The sequence below is a fragment of the Pongo abelii genome, chromosome 10 (assembly GCF_028885655.2).
Source record: "Pongo abelii isolate AG06213 chromosome 10, NHGRI_mPonAbe1-v2.0_pri, whole genome shotgun sequence".
Classification (NCBI taxonomy): domain Eukaryota; kingdom Metazoa; phylum Chordata; class Mammalia; order Primates; family Hominidae; genus Pongo; species Pongo abelii.
This window is the reverse complement of record NC_071995.2, coordinates 6156191-6182196: the sequence shown is the minus strand read 5'-3', so window position 1 is coordinate 6182196 and position 26006 is coordinate 6156191. Positions and strand designations below refer to the sequence as shown.

The 26006-nt window shown below is 47.4% G+C and overlaps 1 protein-coding gene across 1 annotated transcript in view; it reads left to right on the top strand.

The window, feature by feature from the left end:
* The first annotated feature begins 323 nt into the window (after positions 1–323).
* Positions 324–26006, top strand: part of VWF (von Willebrand factor) — a 176123-nt gene continuing 150440 nt past the window's right edge. The window contains 5 exon segments of the mRNA NM_001246277.1: positions 324–573; positions 1797–1851; positions 3682–3846; positions 14893–14995; positions 15279–15487. Coding sequence (NP_001233206.1) covers positions 1797–1851; positions 3682–3846; positions 14893–14995; positions 15279–15487 — 532 coding nt within the window. The 5' untranslated portion in view covers positions 324–573.

Genomic DNA, 26006 nt, shown 5'->3' with positions numbered 1-26006 from the left:
CCTGGAGTCCAGCCCTGGAAGCTGATCAGGAAGCTGTGTTGTTCTAGTGTGATTCCAGCCTGGCCTGTATCAGCCTGCCCTGAGACAACCAGCATTCCTGGTTATCCCACACAGGTGGGGCACTCTAGGAAGACCAGGGATCAAGTGTGGGGGTGTAGGGATGGGGGGGTGTTTGGGGAGGGCAAGGCAGTTCATTAAGGCAGCGGCCAGGAAGTCTCCCTCCAAACTCTACAAAGCTTTATCAGCTTGGAGGTATTTCTAATACCATTTCCTTTCATTGTTTCCGTTTGGTAATTAAAAGGAGGCCAATCCCCTGTTGTGGCAGCTCACAGCTATTGTGGTGGGAAAAGGAGGGTGGTTGGTGGATGTCACAGCTTGGGCTTTATCTCCCCCAGCAGTGGGGAGTCCACAGCCCCTGGGCTACATAACGGCAAGACAGTCCGGAGCTGTAGCAGACCTGATTGAGCCTTTGCAGCAGCTGGGAGCATGGCCTAGGGTGGGCGGCACCATTGTCCAGTGGCTGAGTTTCCCGGGGACCTTGGAGATACCCGCAGCCCTCATTTGCAGGGGAAGGTATGGCCTTTGGAAGGAGAGCTGGCTCAGTTGTGGGAGGAAGATGCAGGACTGACTGATGCCTGCTCCTGGGGAGCTGGGGTTCTCTGTCGCTGGACTAGAAGGGCTTTGTTTGGAGGGGCGGTTCAATTCAGCCAGGGATGATCCTAATACTCCCTCCTCCACTTGCCTCTGAGGGTCCTGGGGATGCTTTTCTTCGTGCAGTGGGTTTTACCATTTGATAGTACTTCACTCAAATGAGTTGGAATGAGCTTTGCCCTCACCTCTGAGAACCTGGGAGCAGCCGAATGTACCTGTGTGTTAGGACTGGAAGGGGACACCTGCTTGGAGACCAAGACCTGGCCCTATCTGACATCTCAGTGTTCCTTCCATAGATATATCACAGATTATTTCACCTTTGGCTGGATGGGACCTTAGGTAGGAAAGGAGTCACCCCCAGAGAATCTCAGGCAACAGATTCTTCACTTCATTTAACAACCTTTTCCAGAGGAGAGGGGCTACAGCAGGGGCTCTAAGGGACTTGGGGTATGCTATGCCAGCCACGATTAATTGTCCCTCTCTTGGGGGTCACACAGTGGGGAAGTCTGCCTGCATCCAGGACCGCTGGACTCCTGTGCATTTTTTCAGATGAACTCAGCAAACATTTGCTGGGCATCTCCTGGGTGCTAAGCATCTTGCCAGGTGCGGGGGTTGGAGACAAGGGAGACAGCCCTTGCTCTTGTGAAGGCACTTGTGATACAGGGTCAGGGGCCAACAAGCAAACCGTCAAGTTGGTGGTTCCTGAGCATTCTCTCTGTCTGGGCTGCTGTGGTGGGCACACAAGTGTAAGACGGTTCCTACTCGCCAGTTTGGATGCAGAGGCAGGAAGGAATGAGGTGTGTGTTAGCTCCCAGCTGCTTCAGGAGGCAGGGATGTGAGAGAGGCCCAGCGGGCCTGGAGGGAAGGGAGGGTTTTCCTCCTGTCTTGGGCCTGGGACTGTTGTCTGTGGAAAGGTGTCCATAGGTCCCAGCTCACAGCGATTGTTACCGTTGGGCATGGCACTGGCCAGGGGTCTTTTGGGGGGCCAGAAGGCCATGTTCAAAGGGGAAAAGGGGGTCATGAGGATCAATCTTTTCTCCTGCTTTAAAGAAATGTTTTTGCTACTACATGCCCTGACAGTCGCCACACCAGCAGCCACCTACCTGGGCAGCAATGACCAGCTCACGTCTCTTGCTTCTCTGCAGATGATTCCTGCCAGATTTGCTGGGGTGCTGCTTGCTCTGGCCCTCATTTTGCCAGGTAAGTACAAAAGGGCCTCCATTTCTCATTCCTGCCCCAGAGCCATCTGCAGTGACCCCTTTCCAGGAATCGGCAGGTGTGGCTGGAGCTCACCTGTGTGCCCAGCCCCAATTTAGGCTGTTGGTTGCCTCCTGTGAAGGTTCTGCGGAGTTCCCACCCTTGACTTGTATTCCAGAGACCAGGTGCCTGCAAATGCCCTCTCCTATTGGGGAATTAAGCATAAAGGTGGCACAGAACTGTCCTATATTATGGAGGCACAGGATGAGGAGGAAGGAATCCAAGACTTGGATGGATTATTAGTTTTAGATGAGATTGTGGAGGTCACCTAGTTGAACCTCCCATGGTACAATGAAGAGACTGAGGGTCAGAGAGGAGAAGTGACTGCTCCAAAGTCTCCTAGAGCCAAAATCAGAGGTCAGTCTTCCTGGGTCCCAGGCCAACACCCTTTCCACTGCACTGCATCGTACCGCTGCCCTTCCCTTGCTAAGATTCTGAGCCTGTAAATGGTGGGAGGGGATTTTTGACCTTGGGCACGTTCCACTTAGATGTCTCAGGTCAGCAGCATCCAGCTGCTGCCCACAGGTGAGTCTGGGGAAAAAAAATATACATTTGTCACACTCTCTGCATCTTCCTACCAGGTGGGTGTTTTGCCAGGGAACCCAGAACACTTAGAGATTTACTGCTGTATTTCCCCACCTGCCGACACACACACACACACACACACACAGGCACACACACACCCATAGTCAGTGAAGGAGTTAGCATGTGACGCCAGAGGAGTTCACACTTCATAGAGTCTATGTGTGAGACACACAGTCTGATCTGTTTAAAATTTAACCTGCTCAAGACATGCTAGTAGATTTATGTACAAAGATGCTCACTGCAATCTATTTATAATATTAAAACATATGGAAAAATGCTAGAAACCTAACAATAGAGGGCTATATTATAGACATTCAGATGCAAAATATGGTGCAGCCACTAAAAACCACATATTGGAAGTATATACGATAGCATGACAAATTATTTACAATCTATTGAGAAATAAACAGAGGTTATAGGTAGTTTGCACAAGGTGGTCACCAATTTATAAAAAACCCACAGCTGTATATATGCTATACAACAAAATGGAAAGATGAACATTGAAATGTTAACTAACCATCGCTGAATGTTGGGTTACAGATGGTTTTAACTTCTTTGTGTTTTCTTTTCTTTTTCTTTTTTTTTTTTTTTTTCGAGACAGAGTCTCGCTCTGTCGCCCAGGCTGGAGTGCAGTGGTACGATCTTGGCTCACTGCAACCTCTGCCTCCCGGGCTCAAGTGATTCTCCTGCCTCAGCCTCACAAGTAGCTGGGATTACAGGCGCCCACCACTGCACCCAGCTAGTTTTTGTATTTTTAGTAGAGACAGGGTTTTGCCATGTTGGGCAGGCTGGTCTTGAACTCCTGACCTCAGGTGATCTGCCCACCTCAGCCTCCCAAAGTGCTGGGATTATAGGCATAAGCCACCACGCCCGGCCAGCTTCTTTGCGTTTTCTTCTGCATCCTCCAAATTTTTAATAATGAACATGATGACATTTTAAATCGGTAAGTAAATGTCATTAAAACTAATAGATTTCCTGAAAAACTGTTCCTTAGTTATTGCTGTGAGTCTGGGGTCATATCTGGGAGCTGAAAGCAACAGCTTTAGTCTCATTTAGGATGGAAAATACCTCCCCACAGCCCAATTTCTGTCAGAGGCAGTGTAATTTCTTTGAGGCCAGAGAGGTTTGAGCTGATGGTCCCAGTTGTGGCCTGAGATCACCAGCCCAACCTGTGACCTCTCCCTCCAGGGACCCTTTGTGCAGAAGGAACTCGCGGCAGGTCATCCATGGCCCGATGCAGCCTCTTCGGAAGTGACTTCATCAACACCTTTGATGGGAGCATGTACAGCTTTGCGGGATACTGCAGTTACCTCCTGGCAGGGGACTGCCAGAAACGCTCCTTCTCGATTATTGGTGAGTTCTGGGCAGTGCAAGGAGGAATTTAGAGGGAGGGCTGGCTGAGCTCAGCCCTGGCGTGGGGGAGGATTCCTGCTCTCGGGACAGTGTCTGAGCCGAAAGGTCACTGCTGAGAACAAGGAGAGGAACAGCCTTTCTGTGACACGTAGCCCCTCTTGGCTTTCCCCAGGTCTCTCCCCATGGGAGCCGGGTGGGATGGATGAAGAGAGTCTTCATCTTTGGTAGTTCACTGTGTCCGTTGCTCTGGGTCCAGGCACAGCATCAAGGCGAATGATGAACTAGAGAAGGTGCTTTGGAACGTGTAAAACTCCTTGCCAAAGGGAAGACTTATTGTTTTCTTGGTGGCCTGTGGATCAGAACATCAGCTTATGCTGAGGACTTCCTGTATTCCTGGAGAAGGGCTGGTACTGTCCCTGCCATGTCCCTGCATCCCCACAACAGCCCTGGGATGTAGCTGTAGTCATCCCAGTTTTACCAGTGGAGAATCAAGGCTCTTGGAGGTTGCATAATCCTTCCAAGGCCTGACAGACAATAAGAGGTGGAGCTGAGGCTGGGCATGGTGGCTCATGCCTGTAATCCCAGTACTTTGGGAGGCCGAGGTGGGTGGATCACCTGAGGTCAAGAGTTTGAGACCAGCCTGGCCGACATGGTGAAACTCCATCTCTACTAAAAATACAAAAATTAGCTGGGTGTGGTGGTGTGTGCCTGTAATCCCAGCTACTTGGGAGGCTGAGGCAGGAGAATCGCTTGAACCTGGTTGCAGTGAGCTGATATACACTCCAGCCTGGGCGATATGGCGAGACTCCGTCTCAAAAAAAAGAAAGGTAGAGCTGGATTTTGATCCCAGGCCTCTCAGGCTGACAGAACATTTGTCTGGACTAAGGAGAGAGGACGCTTGCCAAGGTTGGGAGGGGCAGGGACGGAGGATTATGGTTTGGTGACCTCCACATACTAAAAAGTAACCAATGTGTGTGGCGTGTGAGGGAGGGATGCCAAAAACCTAGCAAACGTGGGGACCCCAGCCTTGGAATGGAGATGGCAATGGACAGGCTCATGCTGTTAAAGAAAAAATATTCATGACACTTGTTAAAGCAAATAAGGAAGACTTTCAAGAGGGACTGCTGCCATGGGGGTTTTGCAGAGGGGGAGAGAGAGAGGGCTCAACTTTGAATACAACAAGGAAAAGTGAAGATTTAGGGCCAAGGAGGAGGGTAGGGAGTCAGCGGTAGAAAATTACAAAGAGGAGATGTCAGGAGTAAGAGGGATTCTGGTTAACCCAGCTTGACAGGAGTCTTGCTGAAGGCAGGCAGTCTTGCTGATCACATATTGAGGGTGGAGGCATTTTTCTAAATTGACCCAGCAGGATTCTTGTTAAAACTGGACTGAGGCCGGGCTCGGTGGCTGAGCACCTGTAATCTCAGCACTTTGGAAGGCCGAGGCGGGTGGATCATGAGTCAGGAGTTTGAGTGAAACCCCATCTCTACTAAAGATACAAAAAATTAGCCGGACATGGTGGTGCGCACCTGTAATCCCAGCCACTAGGGAGGTTGAGGCAGAGAGTTGCTTGAACCCGAGAGGCAGAGGTTGCAGTGAGCCGAGATCGTGCCATTGCACTCCAGCCTGCGCAACAGAGCGAGACTCCATCTCAAAAAAAAAAAAAAAAAACCACAAAAAACAAAAAAACTGGATTGAGCAGGCCAAGGACAGAGCCCAAGGCCAAGGCTTAATCTAGAAGAGGGCTCAGATGTGCCCCACTCAAGTTTGGTCAAGGAGGGAGTCTTTGGCAACACCCAGACACTTACCTGAGATCTGGGCTGTAGGGCTCCTGGGGTCATTGCTCCATCAGTCAGCGGGGACTGACGCAGGGTCCTCCGTGTGCCCAGCACTGGGCTAGGCTCTGTCTAGCACCTGGCTATAGCTGTGAGCTCCCCGCATTTCTGCTCTCTCCCTGAGGCCATCTTTGCTACCTGCCCTGACTCTGCTGGGAAACTTACCACATATGACTTCTGGGCACTGCCATCCTTCCCACTCCTCCATGAGCTCCTGAGGGACAAGGAGCATGTCTCACTCATCTGTGTTTCCTGGTGCATAGCTCACTGAGTTCTCTGTTGTGCTGAAGATTATGCATTTATTTATTTATTTTTGAGACGGAGTCTCTCTCTGTCGCCCAGGCTGGAGTGCAGTGAGTGGTGCGATCTTGGCTCACTGCAACCTCCGCCTCCCGGGTTCAAGCAATTCTCTTGTCTCAGCCTCCCAATAGCTGGGATTACAGGTGCCACCATGCTTGGCTAATTTTTGTATTTTTAGTAGAGATGGGGTTTCACCATGTTGGCCAGGCTGGTCTCGAACTCCTGACCTCAGGTGATCCACCCGCCTCGGCCTCCCAAAGTGCTGGGATTACAGGCATAAGCCACCACACCTGGCCTGAAGATGTTTACAGAGTGTGTGTGAGGAGCCCTGGGGAAGGAGCTTTGATTGGCCAGAGAGGACGGGGGAGGGTGCTGCATGCCGTGGGGACAGCATGAGAAATGGGGAGGCTGGAAGGGGCACGTACTCCTGACGTGGAGCCCTGGGGAGGTCAGTGTGGCTGGAGCAGCAGTTGCCAGACTCCAGGCTGCATCAGGACCACCCGGAGGGCTGTGACAAATAGATTGCTGGGCTCTGCCCCTGGAGTTCTGACTCAGTAGATCTGGAAGGGGGCCTGAAAATTTCATGTCTAACAATCTCCCAGCTGCTGCTGCTGCTCTTAGAGTGGGTAACCAGACTTTGAGGGCGCGGGACTGGAGGAGAGTAGGCTGAGAGGCTGGGCCATCGGGTGAGGCTGCAGTGTAGGGTCTTGGGGTCTGATGGGGAATTTGAGTTGATTCCGCAGGCTGTGAGGAACTAGTATAGGGCCTTGTGCAGCAGGGAGGTGGTGAGAGGAAACTGGTTCTTTGCCAAGACGGTCCTGAAAAGGAGAGATGTAGGAGGCGGAGTGGCCTTGGCCGTGGCAACCAGGGAGGTAGTGAAAACGCCAGAGATGCCCCGGGGCATGACAAATCAAGAAAGTCATCCTCAACACCAACCGTGAGGGTCCCAACTTGCTTCAGAGGCTGCAGCTGGGGAGGAGCTGGAAGAGCAGCTGGAGAGAACCCCCAAACACCTGCCCCTGGGAAGCTGAAGGCTCATGCCCTCCCTACTTTGGTGACCCCAGATTTTATTTAAAGTGGATTTTCCCATTTTAGAAATCACAGCAGAGCTGATACAGACCCCTACCTGTGATGGCTGTGGGGTTGTCAGTGGGAATGGAGGGTTAGAAGTGACCGGGGGAGGCCGGGTGCAATGGCTCACGCTTGCAGTCCCAGCACTTTGGGAGGCCGAGGGGGGCGGATCACCTGAGGTTGGGAGTTCGAGACCAGCCTGGCCAACATGGCGAAACCCCGTCTCTACTAAAAATACAAAAATTAGCCAGGCGTTGTGGTGGGCGCCTGTAATCCCAGCTGCTCAGGAGGTTGAGGCACAAGAATCACTTGAACCTGGGAGGTGGAGGTTGCGGTAAGCCGAGATTGCGCCATTGCACTCCAGCCTGGGCACAGAGTGAGACTCTGTCTCAAAAAGAAAAAAAAAAAGTGACCAGAGGAAGATTTTGATGGAGACACTGTAGTGCCCGGGTTGGGGGCGGGGGTCGGGGGGTGGATTGCTGTCTGGACTCCATAATCTGTGTTAGTTTAGCTCTGCTCTGGACTCCCTGCCCCAAGACGGGCTGGTAAACAACACATACTAATACCTTAGTCCCAGGCACAGAGTTCATGTTCTGGGCTCAGAGAGCCAAGTCAGCATGTTGAAAAAGCTCCCTTCCCCTCTTTGAGCCCAACTCCAGACCCCTCCCCATGTCAGGGTAGCCCTCCCAGGTGGGGACATGTAGCGTGTGCTGGTGCCTCTGGGCTGTCTCTGTCACCTCCTTCAGGAAGCCCTCTTGCCTGTTCCACCCGTCCAGCACTGGGCTCATCAACTCGTGCTCACTGGTCGGTTTCCGTCCCACAGAACTGGGTGGCTCTGCCCCCAGCAGGGAATGGAAGCACAGACAGAGCCAGAGTTGCAGTCGGAAAACCCGTGTTCTCCTCTGCTCTCCCTCTTCACTGAGTGTTCCGAGGACAGTTGCGCTGTCTTAGCCTCCAACTCCTCATCTTTTGAAATGGAGTCTCGCTCGTGTTGTCCAGGCTGGAAGGCTGGAGTGCAATGGTGCGATCTCGGCTCACTGCAACCTCCCCCTCCCCGGTTCAAGTGATTCTCCTGCCTCAGCCTCCCAAGGAGCTGGGATTACAGGCATGCACCACCACACCCTGCTAATTCTGTGTTTTTAGTAGAGATGGGGTTTCTCCATGTTGGTCAGGCTGGTCTTGAACTCCTGACCTCAGGTGATTCGTCTGCCTCGGCCTCAGTTCCTCATCTTTAAAATGGAGATACTGTGAGCATCAAGGGAGACAGGTCATCTGAAAATGTGACTGCTTAGCCAAGCTGAGTTATTGAAAGCAGCCAGCTTAACATGGGGTGTTCACTTGGAATCGCTGTGCAGAGGCAGGGGCTGCTGGGCCCCCAGGCATTTCCGTGAGGTCAGGGTCACTTCAGTTTCATCTCCCCCTCATAATCCACACAGGTTTGCACTAGAGGTCTGGCCTCTCGGGCCATCGTTTTCTGGGTTTCAGTTCCCACAGAGGAATTTGAAGGACCATGGAAGGCCTGTCTCCCTCAAAACCCCTTGGTGGGATTCCCCGCCAGGTCGCTATTCTTTTCTTATAAGCTACTTGCCCTTGTGAAGTGTCCATTTTCTGGGAGATTGTTTGCCTAAACAAGGTTACGGATCAAACACACCTTAATGTAAATTGGTTTCATTTTCACCAAAACCGTGCTGCTAACGTCATAGAGAATGGGTGGCTGTTTTGCCTGCTGTTGGTGGTGGTGGCAGGTTTGGGGTAGGAGAAGAGGAAGAATTAGAGGGGGGTGGGCTGGCACTGGTGCATCACGGCAGCCAGGGGCACTGGGTCAGGGGAGGGAACCCAGGACTTGGGCCCTGCAGTTTCAGTTTCCGTGCACATGCCCACCTTCTGTTCCATTGTTCTCCAATGACATCCTGTCTCCTTGACCGTAAATCGCACATCCACATTCCTCCCGAGTGCCTGTGGACCTTATTCATATCCTGGGTAAAGTGTTTATGTACGCACACGAAGGGCCACCTGGTGCCAAGGCGAGGCCCCTGTCCTTGATTCTGTCTCCTGGTGAGGCAGGATCCAGGGTTCGAGGCCAAGGCGACACGGCTCTATGCCAGGCAGCACAGAGGCCAGAGAGAGACTGTGGGAGTCCTGGTTCCTGCTGCTCCGTGGAGACTGCTCTTCCTAAGCTATGGCTGCAGGATCTGGCTCCCAGACCTGCCAAGAGAGAGCCATCAACAACCAACAGCCTGCTGAGTCACTTCCCCCGGGGAGCCTTAGTTTCCGTGGCATGGTCAGACCAGACCCCTGTTCTCAGTTTGGAGGGAGGGTCACCTGCACCAGAATCACAGGCGTAGAAGGTAGAGTGTTTATTGGAAATGCAGATGAATGAGTTCCACACTAAAGCCTAAGAAAGCGCCCAGATCTGACTGTAGTTCCGGCTCCTGGCCTGCTTCTGAAGGTCCCAGAATTCCTCTCTCTCTAATACGTGGGCTAGGAGCTTACTCCTCACTCAGCGCCTTAATCACTGCGTTCAATAGGCCTGGTGGGAGCCTCTGGGAGAGCTTCGCTGGCTTGTCTTGCCTCTTTGGGGTGACAGCCAGCCCCTCTTTTCTTAAGAGTTATAGGAAGTGCTAACCTGGAGGTCTGTGGAGTGCAGGGGTCTCTCCTGGGCTCACCGGCAATTTCTAATGGCTCGTTTTCCTAATGGCTGCACATCAGCTGATCCCCCTGAGTTCTGCATCGAGGGAATGAGGCAAATAAAATGCAAGGCTGATCTGGAGTTCTCCCTGCATTAGTGATGAGTGCAATCTAGAACACTCCGATGCCCTGTTACGCAGCTTTGTGTTGCAAAAAGGGGATTTGGACAGTCAAAAAAGCCTGAGTGTAGGCTCTGCTCCATTTCCACAGTGGAAACCAGGGATTCTCAGTCGGGGTGATTTTCCCCCTGAGGACATTTTGCAGTGTCTGGAGACATTTTGGGTTGTCACAACTGTGGGGTGGGTGCTGCTGGTATCTAGTGGGTAGAGGCCAGGAGGCTGCTGGTTCTCCCACCATGCACAGGGAAGTGTCTGGCCCTGAATGAAATAGTGATGCAGTGGAGAAATCCTGTTGTAAACCTAGGCCTTCGTTTCTCCATCTGTAAAATGAAGTCAGCCTAGATCATTGTTTTCCGAACTGAGTCGTGAGCCATGGGTCCTAAAATTAGTTGAGTGGTTATAACTAGCATTTAAAAAGACAGAATAGAATAGTATAGAAAACATCAGAAAATATCAGAGTGCATGGCACACAGCAAGGGTAAATATGATATGAAACGTGTGTGTGTGTGTCCTGAGTCATAAAGTAACATAAAGTAAGTTGTGTTTTTACTGTGCTTTCTGAGCAAAAGAGGTTAAGAACTGCTTATTTAGATCCTTCCTGCTGCCATAGTATGTTTTTCTGAATTACAGGCTTCCCCAGATCACACTTTGAAAAATCTCATTGCCAGGCTGGACATAGTTGCTCGTGCCTGTAATCCCAATGCTTTGGGAGGCTGAAGCCGGAGGATTGCTTGAGCCCAGGAGTTCGGGGCCAGTCTGGGCGGCATAGCGAGACCCCCATCTGTACAAAAATATACAAAAATGAGCTGGGCATGGTGGCACACACCTGTAGTTCCAGCTATTTGGGAAGTTGTGGCAACAGGATTGCTTGAGCCCAGGAGTTTGAGGGTGAAGTGAGCTGTGATCATATCACTACATGTCATCCTGAGCGACAGAGCAAGACCTCAAAACAAAAGAAAACAAAATCCCAAATTCCCTTGCCACTCCCCTGCTCTGGCTGTGGACTGACTGCTCTTCAAGCCCCCTCAGCCATCCAGGGCCAGGAATTCTCCTTGCCATGCGGTTCAATTCTCACTGCATCTACACGATGCAGCCCCGCTCCTGCCCTTAGACTTCTGTTTTTGGTTTGTCTCTGGGTGGGTGGGGGCTGGTTACCAGAACCTGAATCATCCCTTTCAGGAGCCCCAGTTCCTGCAGTAGGTGAAGCTCCCAGGGCAGCCAAGCCCACCTCCCCTGACTGCCTGGAGCTGCCTCACACGGGCTCAGCCCTGGGCCGCCCCTTGGACTTCCTGTTGCTGGTCTTTCCTGGGGCCGCCCAGAGCAAGCCCTTAACATACTTAAAACAGCACTCGCTTGAGTCCCAGCTGTTCATCACTGACTAGCTCTGTGATGATGGGCAAGTTACTCCAGGGTCTGCTGCCTGGCCAGCCCCGAGTCCCGCAGCCTGTGTGGACGGGTTCCTCTGTTATTTACTCTAGGAGGGCTGGGGCTCTCCTTTCCTCCCACACACTTCTCCTGGTTCCCTCCTGTTTGATTTTTCTGCTGCTGCTGAATTCTTGGTTTATTCAGCCTTGCAGGCCTTACTTTTCAAACTTATAGCCATAGCAACCTCCGGGCTCCCCTGTGGCACCCGCTCAGCTCTGCCTCTTGTGGAACGAGTACCTTGCTTAAGTGATTTTGCATCTTTGGAAGTCTCTAAGAGCTGTAGATCTACAGCTGCAGGGTCATGCCAACCCCAAGCTGCGTGGCTGCCTCTGAAGCGTTCCCTACCCATCCTTCAGCCACAGTCCCTGGCAGACTTGGTCCCACCCACCCTTTCTGCATCCCCAGGAGAAGGAGAAACGCCAAGGAGGGGCTCACGGGGGGTTCCTTTCCCGTTTCCAGGAGGGAGACGCCTTTGGCTCAGAGGTGACATATTGGTCGAGTTACCCAGTGAAGACGAGGCAGAACTCCCTGTGAGATGGGATGGAAGGAGGATTCACTGATGGGGAGACAGGCTCAGTGGTAATAGGGACACAGACGCCTGAGCCCAGACCTCGTGCGTTCATTTGTCTGCCATCCGGCAGGTGGAGGCTTCTGCTCTGGCAGGTCTCCAGTGAGGAGTGTGGAGTGGTTCCCTGCCCTGTCGCATGGGCCCACTCTGGGCTGTGTGTCGTGTTCAGAGCGCCAGCCCCAGAAAAAGCTGAGGGAGGGATTTGGTCTTGGGCCCAGTGCAAATGCCTAGGGCCCTGGATGGGAGAGGGTGCAAACTGGAGGTTGTTACCTGGTTGTCCCATTTGTTTGGTTTTTCAACATTTTCTTATGGAAATTTTCAAACATACAGAAAAGTTGAAAGACTTCAAGATCCATATACTCCTCACTCAGATTCTACCATTACTGAAAAAAAAAAAAAAAAAGTTACTTTGCAGGGCACGGTGGCTCATGCCTGTAATCCCAGCACTTTGGAAGGCCCAGGCAGGCAGATCATGAGGTCAGGAGATCGAGACCATCCTGGCTATGGTGAAACCCCGTCTCTATTAAAAATACAACAAATTAGCTGGGCGTGGTGGCATGCCCCTGTAGTCCCAGCTACATGGGAGGCTGAGGCAGGAGAATGGCGTGAACCCGGGAGGCTGAGCTTGCAGTGAGCCGAGATCGCACCACTGCACTCCAGCCTGGGCAACAGAGCAAGACTCTGTCTCAAAAAAAAAAAAAGAAAGTTTCTCTATGCAATCACTTTTCCAGTTGTTTGTTTTTCTTTGGCCAATTTCTTGCTGTCAGTAAGTTTGTTCAGCTTCTAAAGGTTTGCTTGCTGTAAAAACTGTTCTAGGTGGGAATGTGGAGCAAGGGAGACGCCTCAGCTCAAACAAGACAAGTACCCTTTCATTTGGCGGGCATCTCCATTTTCTCCCAGTTGTGTTGACGTGGAGCTCTGCAGAATGTGGTTTATGAACTGTGAGTGGTCTGTGTGTCTTTCCTGGTGGCTGCTGCTGCTGGCATATCGTTCAAGACTATTCCTAGAATAGACTTATTATTTACATGGGAGAGCCCTCACTGAATTTCCACCAGAAACAAGTCTATTCTGTAGCTCATTCGGGTTGGTTTGGAGTGTTTGTGTGTTCCAGGGTGCATGCTGTGTGTGTGCATGGTGTGTGTGCGTGTGGTGTGTGTGTGTGTGTATGTGTCTGTGTGTGTGGTTGTCCTCCTGCAGCCTCAGTTCAGCCCAGAGCCCTGCTGGGGACTCTTCTTCTCCTGGCTAGGAGTGAGGAGACCCCTGCCCCAGCTCCTGTTTTTGCGGTTCTGGCCATGGCAGCAACACCTTGAGTCAACAGATCTGCCAGGTCTTCTGGGCTTGGTTCCACAGACATCTTAGCTTCTTCTTGCTGAGAAGAAGCCCACACTCCCCTCTCCCTTCTAGGAGAAGAGAGATTTGCTCATTTTTAAGACCAACTTTACTCCTGAGTCCTATGCCCCATTCCTTCAGGACCTCAAGGCATCGTGCCCCACACGTCAGCTCTTTGTTTTCTCTGGCTGCCCCTATCTTCCCTATTTCCATTAATTTCTCAGTCTCCAAGGCTTGAGACCAGACTCTATTTTACCTTCTGGGTCTTTTGATTCTTATGACCAATTAGTTATCTTTGAATATCAAAGACCCACCATGAGTAGCAGTTCTCAGAAACTAGGTGAGGTTTGCTAAGCTTTGGTCACGCTGTGAAAAATGTCTCTTGCCTATGTTTCCCCTTTCATGCCAGCCACCATCCCATCACCCTTGTCACCCTGTTCAGCCCTCACAGTCACACCATTCTCAGAGCCTATTTTATCATGTGTCTGGATCTTCAGACATTTCCATTGTCAACCATTTAGTGTGTCCTTGTTAATTCCATGCGCTGTGTAAGGCATTTGACCCACACGATCTGTAAACTCCTGGATAATCAAATTCAGTAAACTTAAGTGGAGCTTATGAATCTCCATTTTAAACAAACAGCCCAGGGATTCTGACTTGGGCTGTCCTAAGATACCATTTTATTTATTTATTTATTTTTATTTTTTATTTTTTTTTGAGACGGAGTCTCGCTCTGTCACCCAGGCTGGAGTGCAGTGGCGCGATCTCCGCTCACTGTAAGCTCCGCCTCCTGGGTTCACACCATTCTTCTGCCTCAGCCTCCCAAAGAACTGGGACTACAGATGCCAGCCACCTCGCCTGGCTAATTTTTTTTTTTTTTTTGTATTTTTAGTAGAGACGGGGTTTCACCGTGTTAGCCAGGATGGTCTCGATCCTCCTGACCTCGTGATCCGCCCGTCTCGGCCTCCCAAAGTGCTGGGATTACAGGCGTGAGCCACTGTGCCCAGCTGATACCATTTTAAATAGCACTGCTAGGCTGGAAGGGGTGGCTCATGCCTGTAATTACTTGCACCAAGGAGCTCAAGACCAGCCTGGGCAACACGGTAAGATCTTGTCTCTACAAAAAGAAAAAAAAAATTAGCTGGGTGTGGTGGTACATACTTGTGATCCCAGCTACCCCGGAGGCTGAGGTGGGAGGACTGCCTGGGCCCAGGAGGCAGAAGCTGCAGTGAGCCATATTCACATCACTGCACCCCAGCCTGGGCAACAGAGCACAACCCTGTCTCAATGAATGAATGAATGAATGAATGAATGAATAAATAGCACTCTCCTAGAGCACCTGTTACCAGTAACTCACAGTGTTGCCTTTTTGTTTGCTGCCTTACAGTATACTCAATTGTCACATGTTTGTCTTCTATTTATATGCAGGTTGTAAACTCCCAGAAGCAAGAGATCATGCTTTTAGATTTTTCTTTTGTGATACATAAGAGCCCACCTGAGGGCTGTGTATCCAGAAGTCACTCAATAATTATTTTTAGATGAATGGGAAAATGGGTGAGAAAATGAGATTTTTAGGGAGATTTTTGTTGCTCACTTGTAAAGACTTTGGGGCATTTTCTGCTGAGAAAAGGTTATGTAGATAATGGTTCTTAATCAATGTATTCATTTTTTGAGGGGAGTAATAATCATTACTGTTGACTTTTTTCTCTTTCAGGGGACTTCCAGAATGGCAAGAGAGTGAGCCTCTCCGTGTATCTTGGGGAATTTTTTGACATCCATTTGTTTGTCAATGGTACTGTGACACAGGGGGACCAAAGGTAAGCCCAGAATATCTGAGTTAGAAAGTACCCTAGGGATCCCCTGGCACAACCCCCTCATTTTTAGATGAGGAAGCTGGGGCCCAGAGAATGGAAGCAAATGTTCCAAGGAAGTGAGTAGCAGGGCTGGGTGAGAGCCAGGTCTCCTGATTGCTGGTCTAGGTCCTCAGCCACTTTGCACCATGGTCTGAACCCTACAACATGGGGTTGGGGTTAGAAGGTGGGAGAGACATCCAGAAAATGCGTGAGAAGCCCACTTCTGAACTTAGCCTTTGCCCTGCAGAGTCTCCATGCCCTATGCCTCCAAAGGGCTGTATCTGGAAACTGAGGCTGGGTACTACAAGCTGTCCGGTGAGGCCTATGGCTTTGTGGCCAGGATCGATGGCAGCGGTAACTTTCAAGTCCTGCTGTCAGACAGATACTTCAACAAGACCTGCGGGCTGTGTGGCAACTTTAACATCTTTGCTGAAGATGACTTTATGACCCAAGAAGGTAAGATGTTCTGGGATACCATTTCCCTAAAGTGTGGCCATGCTTTTTATTTCCTTGCTCATAAATCTTCACTAACATGCCTTCCCTGGCATTCAAGCCTCACTGTGACCTCACCTCAATTTATGTTGCCAGCCTTATCTCTTTGCATTCCATTCCAATGCCTAGACCTCTAGTTAAACCAGGTCTTAGAGCTCCTCAAAGCTGACTTCGTTCAACTTTGAATTCTCTGTAGCAACTTGCACGTGGCAGATGGTTGGTCAATGCTGGGTAGTTTGAGTCGATCCTCCTCAGCCCATTACAGTGGAGTGGATAAAATCTATGGAGTGGTCCTCCACACCATCCAAAAAGACCAGTTTATGTGTGTGTGCATGTGTGCGTTCATGAGCAATAGAAGGTAATATGGATAATGTGAAAACACTAGGCCAGGCGCAGTGGCTCACCCCTGTCATCCCAGCATTTTGGGAGGCCGAGGCGGGTGGATCATGAGGTCAGGAGATTGAGACCATCCTGGCTAACATAGTGAAACCCTGTCTCTACTAAAAATACAAAAAATTAGCCAGGCGTGGTGGTGGGTGCCTGTAGTCCCAGCTACTCGGGAGGCTGAGGCAGGAGAATGGCGTGAACCCGGGAGGCAGAACTTGCAGTGAGCTGAGATGGTGCCACTGCACTCCAGGGCGACAGAGCGAGACTCGGTCTCAAAAAAAAAAAAAGAAAACACTAAAGATGAATATTTCAATCTTCTTTAATTACATAAACATTCAATTAGTGATGTTCTCTTGCCAAAGCTAAACACTTATATATAAGTTATCTTTCTTCCTTATGACCCAACCACTTTCTGATTAGAGAGTAAACATGCAGAGAAACAATTGACTGTTCCTTTCATTGGAATGTACCATATTGGAAAACAGCATGATAGGTTATTTTTTGGTTTTCTGCAGCACTGATTTTATTGTCCAATACGTACATTTAGGGCTATAAATTTCCCTCTAAATATCACTTTAGCTGCACTGTATATGTGTGTGTGTGTATCTGTGTAAATACATATATATAGTGTATATGTGTGTATATATGTATATATGTAATTATATACGTTGTGTGTGTATATATATGTGTGTGTGTGTGTGTGTGTCTGTGTGTCTCTGTGTGTGTGTATTTAGAGATAAGGTGTTGGTAATTTGCCCAAACTGGTCTTGAACTCTTGGGCTCGAGCAAACCTCTTGCCTCAGCCTCCCTAGTGGAATTGTAGGTCTGTGCTACTGTGCCCAGCTGTACCAATTTTGATATGTAACATATTTTGTTTTATAAATTTTCTAACTTCCATTTTGAGTTATTTCTGAACCTACATGCATTTAAAAATTCAAAAGTTTGAAACTTTTTTTTTCTTTTTTGAGACTGAGTCTCGCTCTTTCGCCTAGGCTGGAGTGCAGTGGTGCGATCTCGGCTCTCTGCAAGCTCCGCCTCCCGGGTTCATGCCATTCTCCTGCCTCAGCCTCCCGAGTAGCTGGGACTACAGGCGCCCGCCACCACGCCCAGCTAATTTTTTGTATTTTTAGTAGAGACAGGGTTTTACCATGTTAGCTGGGATGGTCTCGATCTCCTGACCTCGTGATCTGCCTGCCTCGGCCTCCCAAAGTGCTGGGCTTACAGGCGTGAGCCACTGCACCCGGCCTGAAATTTTTAAAGTTGCCTATTTGTAACTAAGTTCATTTCTAAATTTGGTTAAAAAATTGTGGCCTGGTTAAAAAATTGTGGCCTAGTTAAAAAATTGTAGACTTGTTTGTAGCCTTTTTTTTTTGCAAGTGTTCTATGTATGCTCAAAAATAATGTATTCTCTAATTGGTGCAGGACTCTATCTATACTTGTTGAATTAAGCTTTTTAATTGTGTTTTCCAGATCTTCTATATGTTCACTACTTCTTGTCTGCTTATTAATGACCCATTACTAAGAGAGCTACGTTTTTCTATAATGGTGGTGAATTTGTCACTTTCTTCATGTAATTCTGTCAAATTTTGCTGTGTGTGTGTGTGTGTGTGTATATATATATATATATTTCTTTCTTTTTTTTTTTTTTTTTTTTTTTTTTTAAGACAGAGCCTTGCTCTGTCACCCAGGCTGGATTGCAGTGGTGAGATCTCAGCTCACTACAACCTCCACCTCCCAGATTCAGGCGATTCTCCTACCTCAGCCTCCTGAGTTAGCTGGGACTACATCCAGGTGTCACCACGCCTGGCTAATTTTTATATTTTTAGTAGAGATGAGGTTTCAGCATGTTGGCCAGGCTAGTCTTGAACTCCTGACCTCAAGTGATCTGTCCGCCTCAGCCTCCCAAAGTGCTGGGATTACAGGCGTGAGTCACCGTGCCCGGCCTGCTTTGTATATCTTGAGCCTTTGTTATTAGTGTTTAGAAATACTGAATCTTTCGGCCGGGTGTGGTGGCTCACGCCTGTCATCCCAGCACTTTGGGAGGCCGAAGTGGGCGGATCACGAGGTCAGGAGATCAAGACCATCCTGGCTACCACAGTGAAACCCCATCTCTACTAAAAATACAAAAAATGAGCCAGGCGTGGTGGCAGGTGCCTGTAGTCCCAGATACTCAGGAGGCTGAGGCAGGAGAATGGCATGAACCTCGGAGGCGGAGCTTGCAGTGAGCTGAAATCGCACCACTGCACTCCAGCCTGGGCGACAGAGTGAGACTGTGTCTCAAAAAAAAAAAAAAAAAAAAGGAAATACTGAATCTTTCTAGGGAATTGTTCCTTTAATGTAATGACTCTCATTTTTACCAATGCTTTTTGCCTTCAATCTGTCTGATATTAATATAGCTATTCCACCTTTCTTTTGGTTAGTGTTTGTTTGGTTAGTGTTAGTGTTTATCTTTTTCCATTCTTTCAACCTTTCTATGTGATTTTGTTTCAGATGTGTGTCATGGAAGCACCACATGGCTCAATTTTATTATTGTTCTGTCAAAAGTCAGATTTATTGAGGTTAATTTACAGACAGTAAAATTTACCCTTTCACATACAGTTCTCTGAGTTTTCACAAAAGTGTAGAGTCATGTAACCACCACAATCAAACTATAGAACAGTTTCGTCACCCTCAAAATCACCATGCTCCTTTGTAGTCAAATCTTTCCCCACCTCCTAGCCCCTGGTGGCCACTGATCTTTTATCTGTTTCTGTAGTTTTGATATTTCCAAAATTCATATGACTGTAATCATACCCTATTTGCAGTATTTAGTCTTGTAAGTCTGGCTTCTTTCATTTAACATGGTCCGTGAGAGATTAATCCATGTTGGTGCATGTATCAGTAGTTTGTTCCTATTTATTGCTAAGGAGTAGTTACCACAATTTGTTTACCCATTCACCAGTTGAAGGACACTTCGTTGTTTCCAGTTATGGAAAATTATGAACAAAGCCACCGTAAACATTTGTGTACAGATTTCTACACCCCCCTATTTTTTATTGTGCTATGATACATATAACATAACATTTACTATCTTTTTTTTCTTTTTGAGTCGGAGTTTCACTCTTGTTGCCAGGCTGCAGTGCAATGGGGCGATCTCAGCTCACTCCAACCTCCGCCTCCTGGGCTGAAGCAATTCTCCAGTCTCAGCTTCCTGAGTAGCTGGGATTATAGGCGTCCACTACTATGTCCAGCTAATTTTTGTATTTTTAGTAGGGATGGGGTTTCACCATGTTGGCCAGGCTGCTCTTGAACTCCTGACCTCAGGTGATCTGCACCCCCTCGGCCTCCCAAAGTGCTGGGATTACAGGCGTGAGCCACCGCACCTGGCCAAAATTTACTATCTTAACCATTTTTATGTATATAGTTCAGTGGTATTAGGTACATTCATGTGGTTGTACAACCATCACCACCATCCATCTCCAGAACTCTTCATCTCGCAGAACTGAAACTCTATATTCATTACACAATAACTTCTCATTCTTCCCTCTAGGCTCCTGGAAACCATCCTTCTACTTTCTGTCTATGATTTTGACTACTCTAAGTATCTCATATAAGTGGAATCATACAGCATTTGTCTTTTTGTGGCTGGCTTATTTCACTTTGCATAATGTCCTCAAGGTTCATTCATGTTGTGGCGTATGTCAGAATTTTCTTCCTTTTTACGGATGAATAATATTGCATTGTATCAGAGGAATTTGAGGAAAAGAAAAAAATTTCATTGTACATACAGACCATACGTACTTTGCTTATCCATTTATCCTTAGTAGACACTTAGATTGCTTCTACATTTTGCCTATAGTGAATAATGCTGCTATGAGCATAGGTGTACAAATAATTCTTCAAAACCCTGCTTTCAATTCTTCTTTTTTTTTTTGAGACAGAGTTTCCCTCTGTTGCCAGGCTGAAGTGCAGTGGCCTGATCTCAGCTTACTGCAACCTCCACCTCCCGGGTTCAAGTGATTCTCCTGCCTCAGCCTCCTGAGTAGCTGGGACTACAGGCGCGTGCCACCACGCACAGCTAATTTTTTTTTTTTTTTTTTTTTTGTATTTTTAGTAGAGACGGGGTTTCACCATGTTGGCTAGGAGGGTCTCCATCTCTTGACCTCGTGATCTGCCCACCTTGGCCTCCCAAAGTGCTGGGATTACAGGCATGAGCCACCGCGCCCGGCCTAATTCTTTTGAGTATATTCCCAGAGGCAGAATTCCCGGATGATTTCTAATGGCAATTCTATTTTCTTCATATATTTCATTATTTATTTTTCAGGTATGTGAAATTTTAAAATATTGCCTTTTACAATGTCTATTTCTCTTTACTTAAAAGGAGAAAAATTTGGTATGCAATTTCTTCTTAAACATTTTTAAAATTTTTTCTTTTTAAAAATTTGTATAAGGCTGGGTGTGGTGGCCCACGCCTGTAATCCTGTAGTCCTGTAATCCCAGCACTTTGGGAGGCTGAGGTGGATGGATCATTTGAGGTCAGGAGTTCAAGACTAGCCTGGCCAACATGTGAAACCCCGTCTCTACTAAAAATACAAAAATTAGCTGGGGGTGGTAGCACATGCCTGTAATCCTAGCTACTAGGGAGGCTGAGGCAGGAGAGTTGCTTGAACCCAGGGGACGGAGGTTGCAATGAGCCGAGATCGCCCCACTGCACTCTAGCCTGGGCGACAAAGCAAGACTCTGTCTCAAAAAAAAAAAAAAATTGTATAAATTTATGGGGTACAAGTGCAATTTTGTTACGTGTACACATTGTGTAGTGGTCGAGTCAGGACTTTTAGGGTACAATATACTTTGTACCCATTAAGTAATTTCTCATCATCTGCCCCACTCCCACTCTCTCTCACCTTTCTGAGTCTCCAATATCTATCATTCTACTCTTTCTGTCTGTGTGTACACATTTTTTAGTAACCACTTATCGGTGAGAACATGTAATATTTGACTTTCTGTGGTTTGTTTCACTTAATATAATGACCTCCAATCCCACCCATGTTGCTGCAAAAGATGTAATTTCATTCTTATGGCCAAATAGTCTTCCATTGTGTATATGTACCACATTTTCTTTATCTAATCATCTGTTGATGGGCATTTAGGTTGATACCATGTCTTTGCTATTGTGAATAATGCACAATAACTATACTAGTGCAGGTGTATTTTTGATATATTGATTTCTTTTCCTTTGGGTAGATATCCAGTAGTGGGATTGCTGGATTGAATGGTAGTCCTATTTTTTTTTTTTCCCCCGAGGCAGAGTCTCACTCTGTTGCCCAGGCTGGGGTGCAGTGGCCTGATCTCAGCTCACTGCAACCTCCACTTCCCGGGTTCAAGCAATTCTCCTGCCTCAGACTCATGAGTAGCTGGGACTACAGGCACATGTCACCATGTCCGGCTCATTTTTTTTTTCTTTTGTGTATTTTTTAGTACAGAAGGGGTTTCACTATGTTGGCCAGGCTGCTCTCAAACTCCTGATCTCGTGATACGCCCGCCTCAGCCTCCCAAAGTGTTGGGATTACAGGTGTGAGCCACCACGCCCGGCAGTCCTATTTTTTTTTTTTTTTAAGTTTTTTGAAAAATCTCCATACTGTTTTCCATAGAGGTTGTATTCATTTACATTCCCCTTACAACAGTGTGTAAGAGTTCCCCTTTTTCCTCATCCTTGCCAACATCTGTTATTTTCTGTCTTTTTAATAATAACCATTGTGACTAGGGTAAGATGATACCTCATTGTGGTTTTAATTTGCATTTCTCTCATGACAAGTTATGTTGACCATTTTTTTCATATTCCTGTCAGATATTTGTATGTCTTCCTTTGAAAAATGTCTGTTCATGTCCTTTGCCCACTTCTTGCTGATATTATTTGTTATTTTTCATTGTTGTTGAGTTGTTTGAGTTCCTTGTGTGTTCTGGATACTAGTCCCTTGCTGGATGAATAAGTTTGCAAATATTTTCTTCCATTCTGCAAGCTGTTCACTCTGTTGATGATTTCTTTTGCTGTGCAGAAGATTTTTAGTTTAATGCAGTCTCATTTATCTATTTTTGTTTTTGTTGCCTGTGTTTTTGAAGTCTTAGTCAGAAATTCCTTGCCTAGGCCAATGTCCAGTACAGTTTTCCCAAGGTTTTTTTCTAGGATTTTTATAGTTTCAGGCCTTACATTTAAGTCTTTAATACATCTTGAGTTGATTTTTTTTTTTGTATATGGTGAGAGATAGGGGTCCAGTTTCATTCTTCTGCATATGGCAGTCCAGTTTTCCCAGCACCATTTGTTGAAGAGGGTGTCCTTTCCCTTGTATATATTCTTGTCAGCTTTGTCAAATATCAATTGGCTCTATTTCTGGGTGTCTATTCTGTTCCATTGATCTGTGTGTGTGTGTGTGTGTGTGTGTGTGTGTGTGTGTATGTGTATGTACATATATATATACATACATACATATATATATATATATATTTTTTTTTTTTTTTTTGAGACAGAGTCTCGCTCTGTCGCCCAGGCTGGAGTGCAGTGGCGTGGATTGGCTCACTGCAAGCTCCGCCTCCTGGGTTCACGCCATTCTCCTGCCTCAGCGTCCCTAGTAGCTGGGACTACAGGTGCCCACCACCACACCCAGCTAATTGTTTGTATTTTTAGTAGAGACGGGGTTTCACCATGTTAGCCAGGGATGGTCTCGATCTCCTGACCTCGTGATCCACCCATGTCGGCCTCCCAAAGTGCTGGGATTACACGCGTGAGCCACCACGCCTGGCCAATCTATGTGTATATTTTTGTACCAGTACCATACTGTTTGGTTACTATATTCTTGTAATATATTTTGAAGTCACATATTGTGATGCCTCCAGCTTTGTTCTTTTTGTTCAGGATTGCTTTGGCTATTTGGTCTGTTTTTCAGTTCCATATGAATTTTAAGATTGCTTTTTCTAATTCTGTGAAAAATGACATTGGTACTTTGATAAGGATTACATTGAATCTGTAGATTGCTTTGGGCAGTATGGTCATTTTAACAGTATGAATTCTGATCCATTAGCATGGCAATTCTATTTTTAATTTTTTTTTTTTGAGACGGAGTCTCACTCAGTCGCCCAGGCTGGGTGCAGTGGCGCAATCTCGGCTCACTGCAAGCTCCGCCTCCCAGGTTCATGCCATTCTCCTGCCTCAGCCTCCTGAGTAGCTGGGACTACAGGCGCCCGCCACCATGCCTGGCTAATTTTTGTATTTTTAGTAGAGACGGGGTTTCACCGTGTTGGCCAGGATGGTCTGGATCTCTTGACCTCGTGATCCACCCTCCTCGGCCTCCCACAGTGCTGGGATTACAGGTGTGAGCCAACGTGCTCTGCCTGTTTTTGTTTTTTTGAGACAGTCTTACTGTGTTCCCCAGTCTGGAGTGCAGCGGAGCGATCTCGGCTCACTGCAACCTCCACTTCCCAGGTTCAAGCGATTCTCCTGCCTCAGCCTCTGGAGTAGCTGGGATTACAGGCACGCATCACCATGCGCAGCTAATTTTTGTATGTTTAGTGGAGACAGGGTTTCACCATGTTGACCAGGCTGGTCTCAAACTCCTGACCTCAAGTGATTCGCCCACCTCGGCCTCCCAAAGTGCTGGGATTACAGGCGTGAGCCACCATGCCCAGCCGACTGTAATGATTTTGAACATTTTTAATGCAGCTGCTGTTCAATAAATATTTGTTGAATGAATAAAAGAATCAGCCCTTCCCTTTCTGAGCACATGCAGAATCTGTGCCTTCTTCTGGTTTTTAACTAATACTTAGTTTTAAGAGAGAAAATTCTGCCCGCCCCCATAAATGTCATGTTCTCTCTGTCATTTGGACATGACCCAAAAGCTTAATTTTCTAAAAAGCCAAAGTGCTGGGATTACAGGCATGAGCCACCACACCCGGCCCTGATGCTTCCTATCTTTCATCAGATTTAGAACATTTTCAGTCATTTTTTTCTCCTTTGGGAACTATGAGAAATATGTTGGATTACTTCATTTTTATTTTGTTTTTTTTTTTATTCTTGAGATGGAGTCTCACTCTGTCGCCCAGGCTGGAGTGCAGTGGCGTGATCTTGGCTCACAGCAACCTCCGCCTGCCGGGTTCAAGCAATTGTCCTGCCTCAGCCTCCTGAGTAACTGGGACTACAGGCGCCTGCCACCATGCCTGGCTAATTTTTTGTATTTTTAGTAGAAACGGGGTTTCACCATATCGGCCAGGCTGGTCTCAATCTCCTGACATCGGCCTCCCAAAATGCTGAGATTACAGGCGGGAGCCACCGTGCCCGGCCTGGATATTTTTATTTCATCCCATTTTTAATCTTTACCTTACTTCCATTTTTTGTTTTTTTTTTTTTAAGCTCTTTATCCCTCTGTGTTGCTTTTTAGGTCGTTTGCTTGGCTCAAGTGTTGTGCTCATGCTGGTTGGTGAGAATTGATTGTGTGTCTCTCTTCCCGGCTCCACATTCACTAATATCACATTGGTGGCTTGAAACTGGCTGTGGTAGGAGTATTTACACGACGGAAATCAGCGAATGCTACAAATCAGAGCTTTGCTTTTTTCCTGGAGAGGGGGATTATCAGCTCATCTCTACTTAGATCTGTCTTCTAATCCACTAATTCTCTCTCAACTGTGTCTAACGGCAGGTGATGTCTAACCCCCATCAATAGAGGTTTCTCTTCATTTCATTAACTATATTTGTAATTTTAGAAGGTAAACCTGGCTCTTTTTCTACTCTATTATTTTTCTTATCATCTTGTTCTTTTATGAAATTTCCATTTCTTCTTAACAGCAATAATTTTAAATACGTTTTATAACCTCTATATAGAAATTTTATTATCTGAAGTTTTTGAAGCTCTAATCTTGCTATTTCTGTGTCTTTTGACTCTTGCTTAGAGTGGACTGTTTCCTCATGTTACATAATTTTCGATGGTGAACTCATCTTTGAAGGGTTTTGTGTTAATATTTCAATATGGAGTTACTAAATCTTATAAGAAGTATAAATCGGAATCTCAAATCCATATGAGGGCTTTCCCACAAGTGCAGATTTTGAGGGAGATGTTTTTCCTCACTTATCCAGAGCTTAGACTAGGTTAACAAACTTTTGTTTCCTTGTTTTTTTTTTTTTTTTGAGATAGAGTCTTGCTCTGTCACCCAGGCTGGAGTGCAGTGGCGCGATCGGGGCTCACTGCAATCTCCTCCACCCGGTTCAAGCGGTTCTTCTGCCTCAGCCTCCTGAGTAGCTGGGATTACAGGCATCCACCCCCATGCCTGGCTAATTTTTGTATTTTTAGTAGAAACAGGGTTTCACCATGTTGAACAGGCTGATCTTGAACTCTTGACCTCAAGTGATCCACCTGCCTCGGCCTCCCAAAGTGCTAGAATTATAGACGTGAGCCACTGTGGCCGGCCCATTGTTTCTTAGAGTAGATTTTTTTTTTCTTGTGAATTTTCTCATGGAGGGTGTTGTCATCCTTTAAGGGTCCCAGCTTCACAATGGGGGTCTCAGGATCTCCTTCCTACATCATGGAGATCCAAAGCTGTTAAACCCACACCGCTTCGTTGGCAAGATTGCCACCATTGCCCCGACTTCAACACTCACCAGGTCTGTTTTTCCTTTCTCTCTCCTTATCCTTTTCCTCCTCTTTCTTTTTGTCTTTTGAAATTTCTTTTTTTTTGAGATGGTGTCTCGCTCTGTTGCCCATGCTGGAGTGCAGTGCTGCCATCTTGGCTCACTGCAAGCTCTGCCTCCCAGGTTCACACCATTCTCCTGCCTCAGCCTCCCGAGTAGCTGGGACTGCAGGTGCCTGCCACCACACCTGGCTAATTTTTGTTTATTTTTAGTAGAGATGGGGTTTCACCGTGTTAGCCAGGATGGTCTCGATCTCCTGACTTCGTGATCTGCCCGCCTTGGCCTCCCAACGTGCTGGGATTACAAACATGAGCCACCGCGCCAGGCCTGTCTTTTGAAATTTCTTATACTTTTTTGTGAGATTAGTCATGAATTCAATAGGGCATTTGTCCATTGTAGTGGCACGTTTCAGTGTTTTCTAATCTGTCATGTTGCTAGAAATGG